Here is a 16,947-nt window from a genome sequence, read left to right as displayed (position 1 = left end):
ACATTAATATTTAGTATAATTTTTAGAATTAAATTATATTTTTTAAAAAAATTATTTAAATATTTATAGATAAATTGAAAAAAAGACTTTTTTATAATAATAAACTTTTTATTTTTTTAAATAAATATTTTTAAAATTAAAAAAATTAAATATAAAATAATTTATTTATAATTTTTTTAATATAAATATTTATTATTTAATTTTTTTTAAGAAGAGGTTAATTAGACTGATTACCCAAATACAATAAAATAACTCAGTGCATGATAAGTTTTTCTCCGGTTATCATCTGAACTACATTTAACTTAAGTCTCAGAAGTCAGACATTATTATCATTATTACGATAAGGTGCATAATTCATAATGGTTGCGTCGCAGGGAATCATAGCCTCAGCTACTTCCATTCTCTCTTCATTAACACACTCATAACTCTTAACTCCTACTCTCACCTTTTACCCACCCTTTTTTTCTCCTTCTTTCTAAAAACCACCCGCTCGCGCCGCCGTACACGACGGCGATTTCCGAATCGGAACCTACTGGAACTCCAAACTGCAGCTCCTTTCTCCGATTCCATGTGTTTCTCGCTCTCCGCCACTTCCGTCGTCGTCGCCGCACGCCCCCACGACTAACGGATGGGTTGCGTGTTCGGGAAGCCGTCCGGTAACGAAGCTCAGCACCGTCACCGGAGCAAACAGAGAAGCTCTGCTCGCGATGCAAGCGATAATAGTGATATTAATAATGCCGTTAGGGTTCGGGAAAAGCAGAGGAACCGCCGGAACTCCGGCGGCGATGTTCCGGTAAGCCTTCCGGCACCGGAACGCCGGAAGCCGAGGCTCGATCCGTTCATGGTTACTCAGCAGGGATGGCCGTCGTGGCTTATGGCCGTCGCCGGCGAAGCAATCGGCGATTGGACTCCTCGTCGCGCCAACACCTTTGAGAAGCTCGCTAAGGTTTATTCAAAAGCCAAAACATCATTCTTTTTTATTCTTCTTCAATCTTCATTCTATTGCCAAAAAAAAAAATGGATCTTTTATTTTTCTCCCTCTTCTTTGAGTAGTAGTAATAATAAATGTTTTTGTTCAGATTGGGCAAGGGACTTATAGCAATGTGTATAAAGCAAGGGACCTTTTGAGTGGAAAGATTGTGGCTTTGAAGAAAGTTAGGTTTGATAATTTGGAACCTGAGAGTGTGAAGTTCATGGCTAGAGAGATTCTTGTTCTGAGGAAGCTTGATCATCCAAATGTTGTGAAGCTTGAGGGATTGGTCACTTCAAGAATGTCTTGCAGCCTTTACTTGGTTTTTGAGTATATGGAACATGATCTTGCAGGTCTTGCAGCTGGTCAAGGTGTCAAGTTCACTGAACCTCAGGTACCATAACTCTTAGCACTTTTGCATTCTTGGAGTCCACATGGCGTAGAAATAAGGTCTCAGTAGCTTTTAATAAAGGTTATCAAACTCAAGAGTGTACCTGAACTCGTAGATTCATAGGTTGGATTTGGAGACCTAAACTAATGAGTTAACTTCAGAGTTTCATTGCCTTGTGTAATGTGCTAATGTCCCTTTTGTTAAATTTGCTTTGCTTATGCTTTTGTTTTAATGGAAATTAGGCATGAGGGCCTAATGGCTACTATGATAGATTGGATACTCAACTGTTAATCTTCTTGTGTTGCGGCTTTTAGATTATTATTTTTTTAAAATTTCAATTTTGTATGCCGTGGTTTTATTGCATTGTGGTTAGAACTGTAAAGTTGTATCATTAGCTTTACATTGACTTTCTAAAAGGAGTGTAGTATTTGTTTGATCTTGTTCCTAGAGCTGTCTAGGCGGCTGTGTTGGGTCCCATGCACATTTTGTGGCATAATTAGCCTTCTAGGATTTCGGATGTTTTCAAATTACTTCTACCGTGATGCTTACTACTTCTTAGTAATTTCCTTTATCACATCTCTCATAAAGTATTACTCATTGCTGCCTTGCTGGATTTAGAGTAGACCTAATAATGCATCAATGCCGAGAAGCATAGAAAATAATATTTAGTAGTTGTGAAGACATCATCATTGCTATTATTAGTTAACCTTTTGTAATTGGAAAACAGAGTATTACGGTTGCAATGCAAATCTTAAAATCATAGAAGGTTTATTACATTTATTTTTTGCACTCAGTGTGCAGTTCTGTGAAGCTGTGATTTTATTTTAATTATCAATAAAATGACAGGGAATGAATAGTAATTCATATTAAATTAGTTAAAAGAAAACTCAGACTGAAAGGCTGATTTGTCTCTCAGTATATTTTTTGTGACAGGTCAAATGCTTTATGAAGCAATTGCTCTCAGGCCTTGAGCATTGCCACAGCCGAGGTGTATTGCACCGTGATATTAAGGGTTCCAATCTGCTTATTGACAACGAAGGAATCCTGAAAATTGCAGATTTTGGATTGGCAACTTTCTTTGACCCTAAGCAGAAGCAGGTCTTGACGAGCCGAGTTGTAACTCTCTGGTATCGTCCCCCTGAGCTGCTTCTTGGAGCCACATTTTATGGTGTTGGTGTTGACCTTTGGAGTGCTGGTTGTATCTTGGCAGAGCTGCTTGCTGGGAAGCCAATCATGCCTGGCCGGACAGAGGTATTGTTCTTTGTCTTGTTTGTAAGCAGCAATAGTTTAAACTTAGTTTCTAGTGTGTTCATTGATAATTGTGATGGCACAAAATGTTCATAGCTGTTTGCAAATATTTCAAGTATCAGTCTTGATTAGCTTTGATGGCACACAATAATGTAACAGGTAAAGTTTATTAGAAAACAAAAAAATGAAAAATATACAGAAACCAATAAACTATGTTAAAGACAACTGGAAAAATTGATGGTTCTATGTTTCTGTTTTGTGGTTAAACTGCTGCAGTATTTTCAGGATGTTGTTTTATGTGACTAACTTTTGGATTACTTGGGGCTAGGTTGAACAACTGCACAAAATATTTAAGTTATGTGGCTCTCCATCTGAGGAATATTGGAAGAAATATAAATTGCCAAATGCTACAATTTTTAAGCCACAGCAGCCGTATAAACGTTGCATCACAGAAACTTTCAAGGATTTTCCCCCATCTTCAATACCTCTGATTGAAACTCTTCTTGCAATAGATCCTGATGGTCGTGGCACTGCCTCAGCTGCTCTAAATAGCGAAGTGAGTGAACAACAAAAATTTCTCTTGCATTTAAGATGCAATGGATCTTCACATCTGTTTTCTATCTGCAGTTCTTTACAACTGAGCCCTATGCTTGTGAACCTTCGAGTTTACCAAAGTATCCTCCCAGCAAAGAACTGGATGTAAAACTAAGAGATGAAGAAGCAAGAAGGTCTCCTATTCTTTCCTACATTGAAAATGTTGGATTGATTTTTCCTAGTTTCTCATTTTTGGCTTCGATTTCATTCAGGCAAAAAGCTCTACATGGAAAGGCTAATGATGGTGCCAAAAGAGTCAGAGCACGTGAGCGTGGTCGAGCTATTCCAGCCCCTGAAGCTAATGCAGAGATCCAAACAAACTTAGATGTATGTCATTCATTTTCTTTTTCTTTTCCAAATAAATGCATTCCTTCCAGAAGTCAGGTTTTACTGCATGTATTATCTCCAGAATTGCTACAGTTATCCAAGTAATAGATACTAGATACCATCATATAAACTATAACTGATTCATTGAGCCATTTGCAGTTTCACCTTGAATTAGTTCATACTTACATATGCATGACTCAATCAGTCAATCTTTGTGATAAGCATATAAATATACAGTTTTACCGTATATTCTCGGGCTCCATCCATTATTTACTAGGCATACTCAAACTGCCGTAGATTTATTCATTAAACCCCACCATTTTTATGATCTGACAAAATGTATAATAATGCTGTCTGGGACTTGGCAGTTAGATTCTCCGTCAATTTTTTACTTTGGATTCTCTAATCTTGTCTACCCTGACATTCAAAACATATTTTATTTCGTGATTCCTTTCTTTTTTGTTCTATCAAGTCATAGAACTTCGTGTGAACTTTTGTTTGGTCTGATGATACTAATATAGTAAATTGAGTTCTTTTTCATTTTATTTTAGTTTTTTTCATCCATGTCCTCTTCTGCATCATTAAGAGACATTACATGTGTGTGTATTACTGTATTCTCATTTCACACTGAATTTTTCAGAGGTGGAGAGTAGTGAACCACACAAATGCAAAGAGCAAGAGTGAGAAATTTCCACCCCCTCATCAAGATGGAGCTGTTGGATATCCACAAGATGCATCTTCACAAAAAGGGCCTGTTTCATTTGGTGCCACTGACACTACTTCCTTTGGCTCAGAGACATTTGATTCTAAACAATCTCATCATGATGGAACTCATAGAGGTAGGAAAACCAGAAAAGAAGACTCGAACACTGCCTCATCATGGAAATTCATGCGTCCATTCAAACCATCAACAGTTGGTCTTTCAATGGATTTATTATTTAGGAGCAAATAAACAAACCAGTTTCATTTTGATTTTGGTGGCATCCTGGAATGAGTTAAAGCAAGCAACGTTTGAGGCCTTGATTAATTTAATATATATATTTTTTGCATGATGCAGTGGTTTTTCAAGTTATTGTTATTAATTGTTTTTCTTTTGTTGTTGATCCTATTTTTTTGTATTTCATTTGGCATAAAGTCTTTGTTGTATAATCTGCAACGGGGTTTACTTTTTGTATATCTTCAGATGATTGAATCCACTTCTGTATAGTTTCTGGGAGCAACTATTCTTCAATCATTATGATCTTTGGTATTAGTCTTCAATTCAGCCCTAAAGGGAAAAAAAAATGGTGCTGTCATGTTTAAAAGTTCTACACATTAAACAAACATAAGGGTGTATATTCATAGGCTCGTTAGTAACTATTAGAAGAAAGTAGCAAATGTCTTCAATGGTTGAAAGTAAATATTTTTCGTTTTCTTTTCTTTTTTTTTTTTTTGGTACACTAGATAGGGCTGGAATCCCAAGATTACATTACAGAAATAGTACCTAAGAACTAAGAAGGCCTGCCAAGGTACAATAGTTTATTTGTTTATAAATGTAAAAAAAAAAGGTCTGAAATACAATATTCTGGCAAAAAGTTTGGTTATGTAACCTAGAAGAAAATTCCCTATTCGTATACATCTATTTTGTTAGATATTATTGCATTCTATAATATTAACATTTTATTAAGTTACACTCATAAGTTAATAGAGTAAATAATCCACCAATAACTAAAATCATTATTACAAAAGAAATATAAATGTGTAACTTAATGATGGGTCAACATCATCAAACCTAAGCTAATAGTATGACACTGTATGAGCAGAAGCAGTACAAGTTTAGATGACACTCCAAAAGCATGAAATGGTTTCTCAATTTTTGAGGAACATGGCTAGGGATGACAATAGAGATGGGTATCGAATAACTTTTGCCTCAACTAACTTATATATATTTTTATCATTGATTGATAATGTAAGTCTTAGAATAAATCCCACAAAATATTCAATTAACTGTGAGAACCCAGTTGAGAAAATCAACACCTACCAATTACCGTCCCATGAAGAAAGTTGGTTCAAATGGTAATTGGGGTGGTCCGATAAATTAAATACAAGATTTGTGGATATGCATTATGGGTTTGGAATGACAGAGACCTCTCATGAAAGCTACTAACCACGAATATTTACAGTTTTACACAAACATAAAATATGACACAATATAGGATAGATAAATACATTAATTTCAAATTTTTATTATACATATATATGTTAGGAAATTATTTTATTTTTTTTGATTTGTTTGTGGACAATACATATATTAATTATAATTACAAATTATGCTATTTCAAATTAAATAACTTATATAATAGTGATCTTATTTATTGTTATAAATGTTAAATGGGCTTTAGGGTTTAATGGATGCCATGCTCAAATATAAATAGGTCTTCAGGGTTTCGGTCCCCAATATACCAATGCCGCCTTTGTTGCTCTTTCCCCGTAGAGTCACAGTTCATCCGCTTAGGAAGTCAACTTCATCAATTTCTGACTCTTATGAATAAAGGTACGCTTCCGCATTATGATATATTTTTGGTGATTCAATATGGATGATATGGGTTATTGAAATTAATTTATTCCAACAATATAAATAAAGTATAATTTTTAAATAAATTATAATAATATTTTGATATTTTATTTATCAACTATAATTAATTTATTCCATTAAATGATTTAATTTATTTGACTAAATTTTCATCTATCGGCCCTCAACTATCAACTTCACATGAAGTCAACTGCATTTAAGTTTCTACCTTTTACATTTTTTTGTGACTACCTTTTATATTGATCGCATGAATAATCATCTAAAAAAATAATTATAATTACACAACGGTGTAAAATATTTTACACCGTCAATATATCAAAATTAAATCCTTTAACATGAATTAAAACATTAAAAATCACACGTTAGCTTAAAAAGAAAAAGAAAAAAAAATAGAAAAGAGGGTTTGTGTATTTCAGTTTTTTGTGGTATCCGTAATGCAAGTAGTGGCTTTCGGTTTTTGGTTGCAACTTCCAAAGACAGAGAGCCAGAAAATTTTGGCTAAGCCATGCCCCACAATCTTGTTCCCTTATAGGAATTAGGAACACCCCCCAACCCCTTCTTTTCTTTTTTGACCCTAATTATTGAATTTTGGAAATCATGATTTATCCATCAATGCACATCCATTTCACCACCACCATAGCCATAACCATAACCCCGTTTTTACCTCACACTTTCAATTCCAATTCCATTTCCAAGGGGCCACAAAGTAGAAGAAGAAGAAGAAAGAAAGAAAGAAGAAAATGAAGAGAATTCCTCTATGATGATGATGATGCAATTTTAAGCACTGATACTAGTTCTTTGTCTTCTGGGGTTTGCAAAGTTTGAAACTTTGATTGGTTCTGATGCTGAATTTGCAACCAAGACGAGATTTTTTTTATTCAACATTTCATGATCATTTGGGATTTGTTTCTGTCCGATGTTCTTTGAATCATCACATGTCTGGTGCGTGTTTTTTCATTGTATACCAGGACCCTTTTGAGTATGGATTATTGGATTGGAGAAACCATTGGAATTGGGAAAAACAAAAAGGGGGGGGGGGGGGTTTAGATATTGGTTTTGTTGTGGGGTTTTAAGAGAGAATCAATAACAACACCATGTTTTCATGTTTTATTTTTATTTAGGTTGTGAAAAGGGTTTTCTGAATTCTTGTTCATTCTGGTTCTACCTAGAGATCAATTTATGTTATTCAACTTGAGCAATTCAGTACTTGTGGAAAATGAGTGAGAAATATGAACATGATAAGCTCAGAACTAAGTAGTAACTATTGAATTTTGCAATTTTTTTTTATAATTGAAGTATTGTTGTGCTAATTTATCGATTTTGAGCAGGAAGTTATCATTTATTGATAGATTATTTGTTATTTCTGCAGAGTGTGATAATGCTGTATATGAAGTTGCTGTGAAATCCAATCAATAACACATGCTTTCATTTCATTTGAGTGGAATTGAGTTACTTAGAGCTGTGCTACGAGGTTTTTGGAGTACATTTGAAACTTGAATTAACGAATGCTGATTTATTAGTGCACTTGAAAGACGGTGATGATGTTGAAAGATATTGACACAGAGAAAGAAATTCCTGTTTGATAATTCGAAAGAATTGTATAGAGATATGGGGTTGCCGCAAGTGACTTCAGGCTGCATTGCTGAGGAGGTGGCAGCATCGCTAGGCACATTCGTGCAAACTGCGCCTAGGATCGCCAGCATAAGCAACTATGAGTTGAACATGTTGGCTGGCGAAGACATGAATAACCGATTGCAGATTGATATGCCTAATCCGGACAGAAAAAGTGTTGTAGAGTTGTCGAAAGAATCTCATATTTCGAGTATGTGTAAAGATGGGAAATCGAACATTCCTAAGTTGAAGATTAACCCTATTGTCAATGCTGGTCAAATGATTCAGACACCGGCTTCTAGGACTGTAGGTTTCCAAATAATGACATTAACTCCTCATGTTAATGATTTTGGTGGAAATGCATATTCATCTGCGGTGTTTAATGTTACCAATGGCGCAGCTGAACCATCCGAGTCGAAAGTCAGAAAGCAATTATTGTCCCCTTTGAATGGCTTGCTTCTTGCAGATCATTGCAAAGGTGAATCCCTGGACATTGTTGAAGGTATTTGTCAAGGTAGTTCGAATAGTGATCACGATAGTTGTAGTGCTCTTATGTTCCAAGAGCATAAGAAGTTTCATGTCGGAAACTACACCGATATTCAGTCCATGATATGGTCTGCCTCTTGTTATCAGGAATTAAAGAATTCATCCTTTGTTGGTTCTAGTGTAAACCGAGTTTTATCTAGTTATGAGCATTCACACTGTGAACATCACGAGCCATGGTCGAATAAGCATATTAGATCATCTGCAGCACTTCATGACTCTGAACAGAAAACTAAAACAAGGCCTCAAACAGCACCATTGTTTATAACACCAAGGAAGTTTTCGCCTCCTTTTCCTTTGTCCCCTCTTGGTAAAAATTCTTCTGAAAATGAAAAATTCGGAGAATTCAAAGATGTTGACACTATGTTAGATGATAACAATGGGTCTATTAAGGATGTTGAAAAGTCTGGCTTGTTTATACCTGAAAATGTCATCGATATGCAAGAGTGTTGGACTCGGCCTTCTACCAATTTCAGTGGAACAGTGAATCGGTTGCCACTTAGAAGGTCGCTGGTCGGTTCATTCGAGGAATCACTATTATCCGGTCGGCTACTATCTGGGAAAGTTACTCAGGTTGGCCCGATTCGCATATTGGCTCTCTTTCCACCTTAATTTTCCTAATGAATTTGGAAATGTTTGAGTGGCCTTACTCTTATTTTACTCTTCTAATTGCAGAAAATTGAAGGCTTTCTTGCTGTGTTGAATGTAACTGGCGGAAATTTCTCGCCTCGATCACAAAAACTCCCATTTGCAGTAACTAGTGTGGATGGGGATAAGTACTTACTTTATTATTCATCAATCAATCTTTCAGGAAATTTATTATCATGCAAATCCAGAGTTACCAAATTCCAGAGAACCCTTAGCATGGATGAATCACGATCCGAAAAGAGCAGCCGTATACGTATACCTATTAAAGGACGTATTCAAATCGTAAGTTTCTAACGAAGAGTTTTAAAATTGTTAAGATGAGATCATCATTTTCCTAATCATAAATTTATAAGAAAGAAAATAGCTATGCCTTGCACATTCCATTATTCATCTAGTGTTTTTTGTTCTGTTACCAAGACAACAAGCTAACATGATATGTCCGATGTTGCCTCTAATTTTGGATAAATGTTACACATCTTCAATAGTTTGCAGCTTTGTTTTTAACATGGATTTTGCGGCCAGCTTTCTTGTTGGTAGCTTCTCATTATGTTCTGTGTTGGCTGTATTCTAAATAGTTCTACCTAATTGCAGCTCCTCAGCAATCCGGAGAAGACGCCTATTCACACATTCTTGTGCAATTATGATTTGAGCGACATGCCAGCTGGTACCAAGGTAAAGATTGGATGAATATTTTTTCGTATTCGAATTTCTGTTCCTATGAAGCCATCCAATTGAATGTCATATAATTCATCTCTCTTGCTTGATTTGATGTTTGATTAAAACATTGAAGGCTACATTAAAAAATTAATGAAAGGAATCCAATTCATATAGTGTTCTATAAGTTTTCAAGAACATGGAACCTAACTATAATGAAAACAGAGATGAAAATGATAAACTATATGCATCTTGTTATTGATTTCCCTTCAAATATGTATGTTTTAAGATCTGAATTATTTCCAGTATTAATGTTCTTTGCTTGTATTCATACCTAGACGTTCTTGCGGCAAAAGATTACTTTAACGTCGATGTCTATCACCGGGAACGAAAGCGAAACAGATGCTTGCAATGGAGTTAAGTTCAGTTCAAGCACATGCCTTGGAAATGAAGACAAATTTCTACGTTGTTCTTCGAAGGCGAATGAGAACTCAGTTAACACTGGCATTTTGCTTTATGCTCTCCACCTCCGCTTCTTATGCCCCTTCCCGAAGAAACGTTCTAGGTCAATTCATAAGTGCAAATCTGACTCGCTCTCTGCAGAAGTGCGAAACATTGTTGATAGCGAATACACCGAAAGGCGTTTCTACTTGTACGACGATATGCGAGTAGTGTTTCCTCAGCGCCATTCGGATTCTGATGAGGGCAAGGTATTAAGATTAATTACTGCATTCATGCATGGGATTAATTGAGGTTATCAAAATTGAGAGTTTACAGAGTTTTTCAGTATACTTGAAGTGTAAAACTCAACTCGGAAACTCGACTTGAGTTTACTTGATTTACAAGTTAACTCAAAAAGCTTAATAACATTAATGCAATACTTTTGTTATATGGTCAATTAGACACACCATCAATATTTGGTGATAGCAGTTCATATAAGTCAATAGAATTACTGAAATTCATACTTATTTGAATTGTGATCACCAAATGTCCTGGCATTTCTAAGTTCTAACTCTTATATATTGATAACATAGCTTTTTCATGCAAAATTTGTATATCCATGTTTTCATGGCATGTGTAAATCATTCTTTGGTAATCATGAAAATGTTATGATGGTTCAAAAAATGTTGCAGTTGCATGTGGAGTATCATTTCCCTTCTAATCCCAAGTACTTTGACATCAGTAGCTGAAGTGGCAGTTTATCTCTCTATGCTTATTGTGTATATAGTTGTAAATATTGTACATTTTCAATTCATTTCTTCTTTGATTATTGGGGCCAATTGCCCTCATTTAACTTTGGAAAATGTAAATTATTTCTAGTTACTACCCATACTTCATTCTCTCAATTTCAAAATAAATATCGGTTTGACTAATTTAGTCCGATGCAGACGCATTATTCCTTGTAAAGTGTAACTAGGGACATCTATTTTTTTTTTTTTTTTGGGGTCTTAATGCAAAACTAACTCATTTGACTTATGATTGTTATATTTTATTCTATCTCTAAGACGTGAATTTGAGGCTACATATAATAAAACAAACAATAGTATTAGAGTAGGAAACTAATAATATAGTAGTCAATGATTCTTGAAGTTCCAATAAATGTTTTATCAGTTACAGGACCAACGTGGCTTAGAAAGTGAATACATGGGAAATTTTGGAAAGAGAATTAAGAATATAGTTTCAAATGATTTATTTAATTTTATTTAGCAATATCAATGAATTTTGATTATTGAAATTGCATAGATATCCTTTTTTAGTTTCTAAAATCTATTTCCCTATTATCTTACTAACTGAGAATTGATTCAAAGTTCATTCCATTATGAGAATGTATGGCTAAAAAAGTGTTGATGTTTATTGCTCTACAAATTTGTTAGTTTTCCATTGAACGGTGGTCCTGTTAGTAGTAAGAAATAATACATTAAAATTATTGTAAAACCTTTTCCAATCTCAAGAGATTATGATAATTGCAAAATATAAGCAATGACATAAAAGTGCCAATAAATATTTAAAAGGCCAAAAGTGTCTTAAGGTAGACTTTCCCAGCAGCATTTCATAGAAAAGGGGTCTCATAAACAGGTTAGAAAAGTAACCCCTTGGTCTTGATCACCTAAAAATCCACATCTACATAGACAGTACTTTACAGCTATCCCATCTGAAAGGATAGAAGGCTATGGAACAAAATTTTAGGAGACAAAATATCCCTTCTTTCACAAAATTCAAGCATATAATGCTTCTTATCAAGGGATATTTTTAATGAGAGGCCAAATTGGGACACATTCCTAATGAATGTTCGCTAGCTACTTGATAGTAATGTAGCGATTTGTTCCATGTCTGGCCCAGTAGTCCTTAAGATCCAATGGTACAGATAAATCATGTCCTTGTGCTGCAAACCTACTTAGTAATCGTGTGAAGACACTGCCGCTCATCTTTCTCCCTCCTATACGTGCATGGCGCTTGTTAGGAAGCTGCGGTAGCGGATATACTGACAAAGTGGTGGTACAACAAGATGACTGCCATCCACCATTACCCCATTTGTAGCACTGCCGTGGTACTCCTGTGCATGTGCAAACCGGGACGGGCATGTAAGTTTCATCGAAGGTAACCAAATTCAAGCCAACATCTTGCCTATCCCATTCTGATTTGAACTTCGTCCCTTCGGAAGATGCCCTTTGATTTAAATCCTCACCCATTTTCTTTCCTTTACTAGGAGTCTTTGATGCCTTAGGAGAGATTGTCTTGTTCTCCTTAGTTTTCTTAGCCTGATGTGATTTGATAGCATCAGAAGGTATGATTGTCACCGGGAAGGCATCAGTGATCGGCACATCCTTTGTGTTGTATGTGGCATCTGTCATGTTATCTAGATAGTTAGCAGGATGGTGCATTCGTTTTGAACCGCGTTGAACTCCATTGCCCAATGAGAAGTTGATAGCATCTTCCCGATTTTGAAGTGCAGCAAGGGCATTATCGCGTTCCCTTATGGCATTATCCCTCTGAGCAATTGCTTCATCCCTCTGACGCAGGGCCTCATCTCTAGCAGCCAAGGCTTCATTCTTTTCAGATATAGCAGCTTCCAATTCTAGAATTGCACGCCTTTCGGCCATAATGGACCTAATTTTCTTATTCATAACTAGTGCATTTGGTTCCGTTACTTGATGCTGTGAAGCCATACTCCACTGCCCATTTCAAATAAAAAATCTAATCAATTAAATCAAGCGAAGAAAGATAGAAACAACGACGCATTCTACATATATGCATTGTTTACCGGGGAATTCGCTCCTCTGTAGTAGTCTATTGTATGCCTACTGTTTCCATGTTTGTGGCCATCATCCATCATGCATGCAGAGGATTGAGCCACATGTGCAGAAGTTGATATCAAGCAGTGCAGTTTCCAGATTTAGTTGATCAACAATTCCCAACTGAAAAACACATTTTGTAAATAATGAGAATGCCAACAGCAACACCTGCGCACATACATACGCAAGAAAGAAAGAAGCTCAACATATCCAATAAGAGGATCTTTTGATAGTACAAACAAGTGGAACCTATTGGCAAACCTGTACAACTAGAACAAATTCCTTGTCTTGAAACAGAATGAAATAACTCCAAACATCACTCAAATACAATTCATTAAAAGTGATATGACCAATATTGAACAAGGCCAACCCTATGATTTATCATACTATAATCCCGATGAAAGCAAAAACAAGGGCACCACCAGTGACTTGACACGAGTAACTTCAAAGGATGATGTGGGTGCATTTGATATAAAACCCAAGCATCAGATTGTTTCATGACCAACAATAAGGCATCTTAGATACGTGATTTTACATGGGACACCAATGGAAGAACATGATAGTATTGCAATCGCAGAGGTTCCCCTGAATTTAAAACATGTTTCTTACAATGCAATACAATTGCTGCATTGTGTGAAATGCTTTTGACCCATCTATTTGAAAGAATAATAAAACTGACAAACAATCTGGGAATCGTATACTATTCAGTATTAGAGCCATCACCAACACCAGAACAACAGTGAATTCATAATCCAAGAACCAGTGAGTACAAAAGCTGCAACTAACAACAACTAAATCTTTGTAAGAATTGGAGCAAAGGAGCACCAGACCAAATGAAAGCAAAGTATATAAAAAAACACAATACGGCAAGGATGAAACCAGATAAAGAGCAAGAAAATTTGAATAGGAAATAAGAAGGAATTAGTAACAGTCTAACTAAAGTCAATCTAAAGGCAAGGAAGACAGCCTTATATGAAATTTCATCAATGCTGCTATAACTACACTAAGTGAGAAAGTAACTTCCCCTTTTCAATAGAAGCTGCAAGAGGGGAGATATCCTTTGATATGTAAATTGCATATTAAACAAGCGAGAGCAGCTTACTGATGGAAATAACGAAAAGTAAAAGCGTAAACTATTAGTGTTCAACAACCAAAAACTTTGTCAATCACATCCATACGATATGATGTAGCCCTGTCATGACAAGAACAGAAATGCAAAGTTCTAAACAACTTCTATACACAAATCAGAGAACACTTCAAAGCATTGACTACATGCTACACTTTTCTACAACTCAGATTTTATAGATTCCCTTTCATATTTCATTCATAAATTAATCTCCACTTCCTCCATAAACAGAGAACTTTAACTCTCTAATCAAAGTATACCTAAGACTCCAAAGCAACTTAAAACAAATGCTGATGAAGATTTGAGGAAGCTATCTATGCTTTAGCTCTGCAATAAAGTAATAATCTTTCATCACCGTGTTCACATAACAAAACTATGAGAATAAAAAAAGTTCCAACTTTTTTGCTCTTCTTTAATCATACAAACATGGAAATCTAATATGCTATCTCAACATGATAGCATCAAAGTAGTAGTGTATTAAACCCTCTTCCAGCTGAAACAGTGAAATGGCACACTTAAATTAACACCAGTATAACAACCACTACCACATTAAATTCTTCCTTTTCTTTTTTACTCCAAAAATTGTTGTTCCCAATTGTTCAATTTTGCAATGTGGGAAGTGGGAACTGAATTCAAGTGCAAGGTAAAAGAAACCATGAAAGAGTGAAATTTTGAAGTTGATTCGTTTGGATTCAGAACGAATGTGACATTGTAAGTAGCAAAACAAGTAACAATAACGAGTCCAAAGTAGCAAGTAAAAATTAAAATGTAAAAAAAGGGGGAAAATATTAAACAGAAAAATTAGACCTAGAAAGGTGAGAAGGGTTTATAAATTACGGAAAAAGAGAAGAAGAAAATTGGGGAAATGCATTTAGCGATAGGGAGAGAGAGAGAGAGAGAGAGAGAGAAGAGAGAGAGACTCACAGTCACAGGTAGAGAGGTAATGGAAGTGTGAATCGGAGAATGGTGAGAGAAAGAGAAAGGTGTTATTGGCGTTTTATGTTTGTTACCCTACGCAACGACAACGACATCTTTCTCGCCCAAATACATTGTCGTTTCAACTCTACTCTCTTCTCAACTCTCAAACCGCTTTCTGTCTTGCTACTTCTTCTTCTTTTCTTCTTTTTTTTTTATTAAAGATATTTTTTTCATTCCTTATTTTCTTTTGGAAACTGATCTAATAAATATAAAAGTATTTTATTTTAATTTTAACCAATACATTTTTTATTTGAGTTTTTAAAATAGCGAAACACATTCTTTTATGAATTATATGTGATGAATGATATTTTAGACAAAAAAATGTGCCAAATCTCTTATATTTTTGTTATATATTTTATAGATTATCTAATAATTATTCAATCATTTTATAAAAAAAAGACCAAGTTTGATTTTAAATAATAATAACAACTACAAAGAAGTTAAATAAATAAATAAAAATATAAAATATTTTATTATTTTAACTAATTTAATTTATTTTTATTTAATTTATGTTTGAGAACTAACCGTCAAAATACATTTATAGTTTACTGGTAATATAAATATTAAAGTTGAATAAAAAATTTAAAAATTTTATTATTATACTTTTAAAATGTCTTTAGGATATGACATAACTAAAGTCATTTAATAAAATATTTTTTATACAATATTTAATAAGATAATTTTTATTTTAATATGAGGGCATACAAATACAATTTTAAGATATATATATATATATATATATATATATATATATATATATATATATGTTAAAATTACTAGTGGGGACACTTGTCCCTACAAGAATATGCATACATCTGTTCCTAGGCACTTGTAATACAATTGTTTAGGATTGTCAAAATAAGTTAAATTTATTAATTCAGTATTTTTTTTTTTTAATTTTCTCATGATCACTCTTGAATATTCGACCCACTCACTAAAAAAATTAAATAATTTTCCATAAGTTTAAGACTCTTATGTGACTTGACTGACTTCATCACTAATTTTGAATGGATCGGATAAGGAAATTAAACTTCGTTCATAAGCTAATTAATAGTTAAGATTTAAACACATTAGCTCATTAATTAAATACATAAAGAGAAAAAAAAAAAATTGATTCAATATAACAATGCCAAAATGCAATAGTATATATTGTATATGTTGATTGTTAGGGTATCCGTAAACGTAAAACATAAGCAAATTACTTAACCGTATTATTTTAAAAATAATGTTTATAAATTTCTACTACTATAAGTTGATATACATACATATATAATACATGATGAAAGACTAATCAAAGACATACTACAAGGAAGGTACCGAACAGCAGCGATTTATTGTGGGAATTGTGGCATTTTTAAATTGCTACAAAATAGTTTTATCAGCAGTTTAACAATTAGCGTCTTTTAAAACGCGGAAATTAGGATTTGCAACGATAAATAGAAATAAAACAAAGATTGTTTCCTATTATATCTGTCTCTGTCAATATATATATATAAGTGATTCTTAGCCAACTTTCTCATAAATAAAGAATTAGTTATTTTTATAACATGTTAAATGGTTATTAGAAAAATTCATTCGTGTCATTGTGATTAACACTAACCATATCTATTTAACTTGAGTTTGGAAAATCAAATTACACAAGTATAGTAAAATTATTTTTACAAATTATAAAATTTTTTAAATAAGTCCCAATTTACAATTTTTGACCTTTTGTTAAACCACTCAATTTATTAATAAGTTATAGAAAAGAAAAATCAAAAGATGAAAATAAACATAAATTAAATCCATATATAATTGTTACGAATTTGAATTCTTTGTATTATTCTTTTGTTTAATTTGGCACAAAAAATCATATTGAAGTAGTTCTAGCATATGTTATCCTAATTATTACGGCCATGGTACTATATTTACCTTTGACATATATATGTTGGGTCATAAAAAAATAAACAAGATATGTGGATCGTTCAAGTTCTTTGACAGACATACTATTTT

The 16,947-nt window shown here is 34.0% G+C and overlaps 3 protein-coding genes across 5 annotated transcripts; 2 read left to right on the top strand and 1 right to left on the bottom strand.

The window, feature by feature from the left end:
* Nucleotides 1–389: 389 nt before the first annotated feature.
* On the top strand, nt 390–4,766 carry LOC130945203 (probable serine/threonine-protein kinase At1g54610). Its single transcript, XM_057873922.1, has 7 exons — nt 390–946; nt 1,080–1,364; nt 2,295–2,612; nt 2,938–3,165; nt 3,237–3,337; nt 3,416–3,530; nt 4,171–4,766. Exons 1-7 carry the CDS (start codon nt 629–631, stop codon nt 4,480–4,482), a joined length of 1,677 nt encoding a protein of 558 aa, XP_057729905.1. The 5' UTR covers nt 390–628; the 3' UTR covers nt 4,483–4,766.
* Nucleotides 4,767–6,579: 1,813 nt separating this feature from the next.
* Nucleotides 6,580–10,996, top strand: LOC130943839 (uncharacterized). Its single transcript, XM_057871880.1, has 6 exons — nt 6,580–7,044; nt 7,472–8,829; nt 8,932–9,186; nt 9,496–9,576; nt 9,897–10,268; nt 10,692–10,996. Exons 2-6 carry the CDS (start codon nt 7,711–7,713, stop codon nt 10,746–10,748), a joined length of 1,884 nt encoding a protein of 627 aa, XP_057727863.1. The 5' UTR covers nt 6,580–7,044; nt 7,472–7,710; the 3' UTR covers nt 10,749–10,996.
* A 566-nt stretch (nt 10,997–11,562) lies between these two features.
* On the bottom strand, nt 11,563–15,007 carry LOC130944055 (protein BASIC PENTACYSTEINE4-like). Of its 3 annotated transcripts, none has more exons than XM_057872188.1 (3): nt 14,902–15,007; nt 12,821–12,974; nt 11,563–12,731 (listed from the first exon to the last, which is right to left on the bottom strand). In XM_057872188.1, the coding sequence occupies exons 2-3, from the start codon at nt 12,890–12,892 to the stop codon at nt 11,856–11,858; spliced, it is 948 nt and encodes a 315-aa protein (XP_057728171.1). In that variant the 5' UTR covers nt 12,893–12,974; nt 14,902–15,007; the 3' UTR covers nt 11,563–11,855. The 3 variants fall into 3 exon arrangements, with proteins under 3 accessions (XP_057728171.1, XP_057728173.1, XP_057728172.1); XM_057872190.1 differs by lacking the exon at nt 14,902–15,007 and adding an exon at nt 14,517–14,799; XM_057872189.1 differs by lacking the exon at nt 14,902–15,007 and adding an exon at nt 14,238–14,447.
* Between the last annotated feature and the right edge of the window lie 1,940 nt (nt 15,008–16,947).

This window comes from Arachis stenosperma, chromosome 8, assembly GCF_014773155.1.
Source record: "Arachis stenosperma cultivar V10309 chromosome 8, arast.V10309.gnm1.PFL2, whole genome shotgun sequence".
Taxonomy (NCBI): domain Eukaryota; kingdom Viridiplantae; phylum Streptophyta; class Magnoliopsida; order Fabales; family Fabaceae; genus Arachis; species Arachis stenosperma.
Note: the sequence above shows the minus strand (reverse complement) of the source record. Positions and strands in the feature narration are given on the sequence as shown.

Bases quoted from the DNA above. Each gene is read 5' to 3' on its own strand.
- LOC130945203 (XM_057873922.1), top strand. From the start codon at position 629: ATGGGTTGCGTGTTCGGGAAGCCGTCCGGTAACGAAGCTCAGCACCGT. The intron at 947-1,079 runs GTTTATTCAAAA...GTTTTTGTTCAG, and splicing joins CCTTTGAGAAGCTCGCTAAG to ATTGGGCAAGGGACTTATAG. The intron at 3,166-3,236 runs GTGAGTGAACAA...TTCTATCTGCAG, and splicing joins CAGCTGCTCTAAATAGCGAA to TTCTTTACAACTGAGCCCTA.
- LOC130943839 (XM_057871880.1), top strand. From the start codon at position 7,711: ATGGGGTTGCCGCAAGTGACTTCAGGCTGCATTGCTGAGGAGGTGGCA. The intron at 8,830-8,931 runs GTTGGCCCGATT...TTCTAATTGCAG, and splicing joins TATCTGGGAAAGTTACTCAG to AAAATTGAAGGCTTTCTTGC. The intron at 9,187-9,495 runs GTAAGTTTCTAA...ACCTAATTGCAG, and splicing joins TTAAAGGACGTATTCAAATC to CTCCTCAGCAATCCGGAGAA.
- LOC130944055 (XM_057872188.1), bottom strand. From the start codon at position 12,892: ATGATGGATGATGGCCACAAACATGGAAACAGTAGGCATACAATAGAC. The intron at 12,732-12,820 runs GTAAACAATGCA...TGAAATGGGCAG, and splicing joins ACAGAGGAGCGAATTCCCCG to TGGAGTATGGCTTCACAGCA.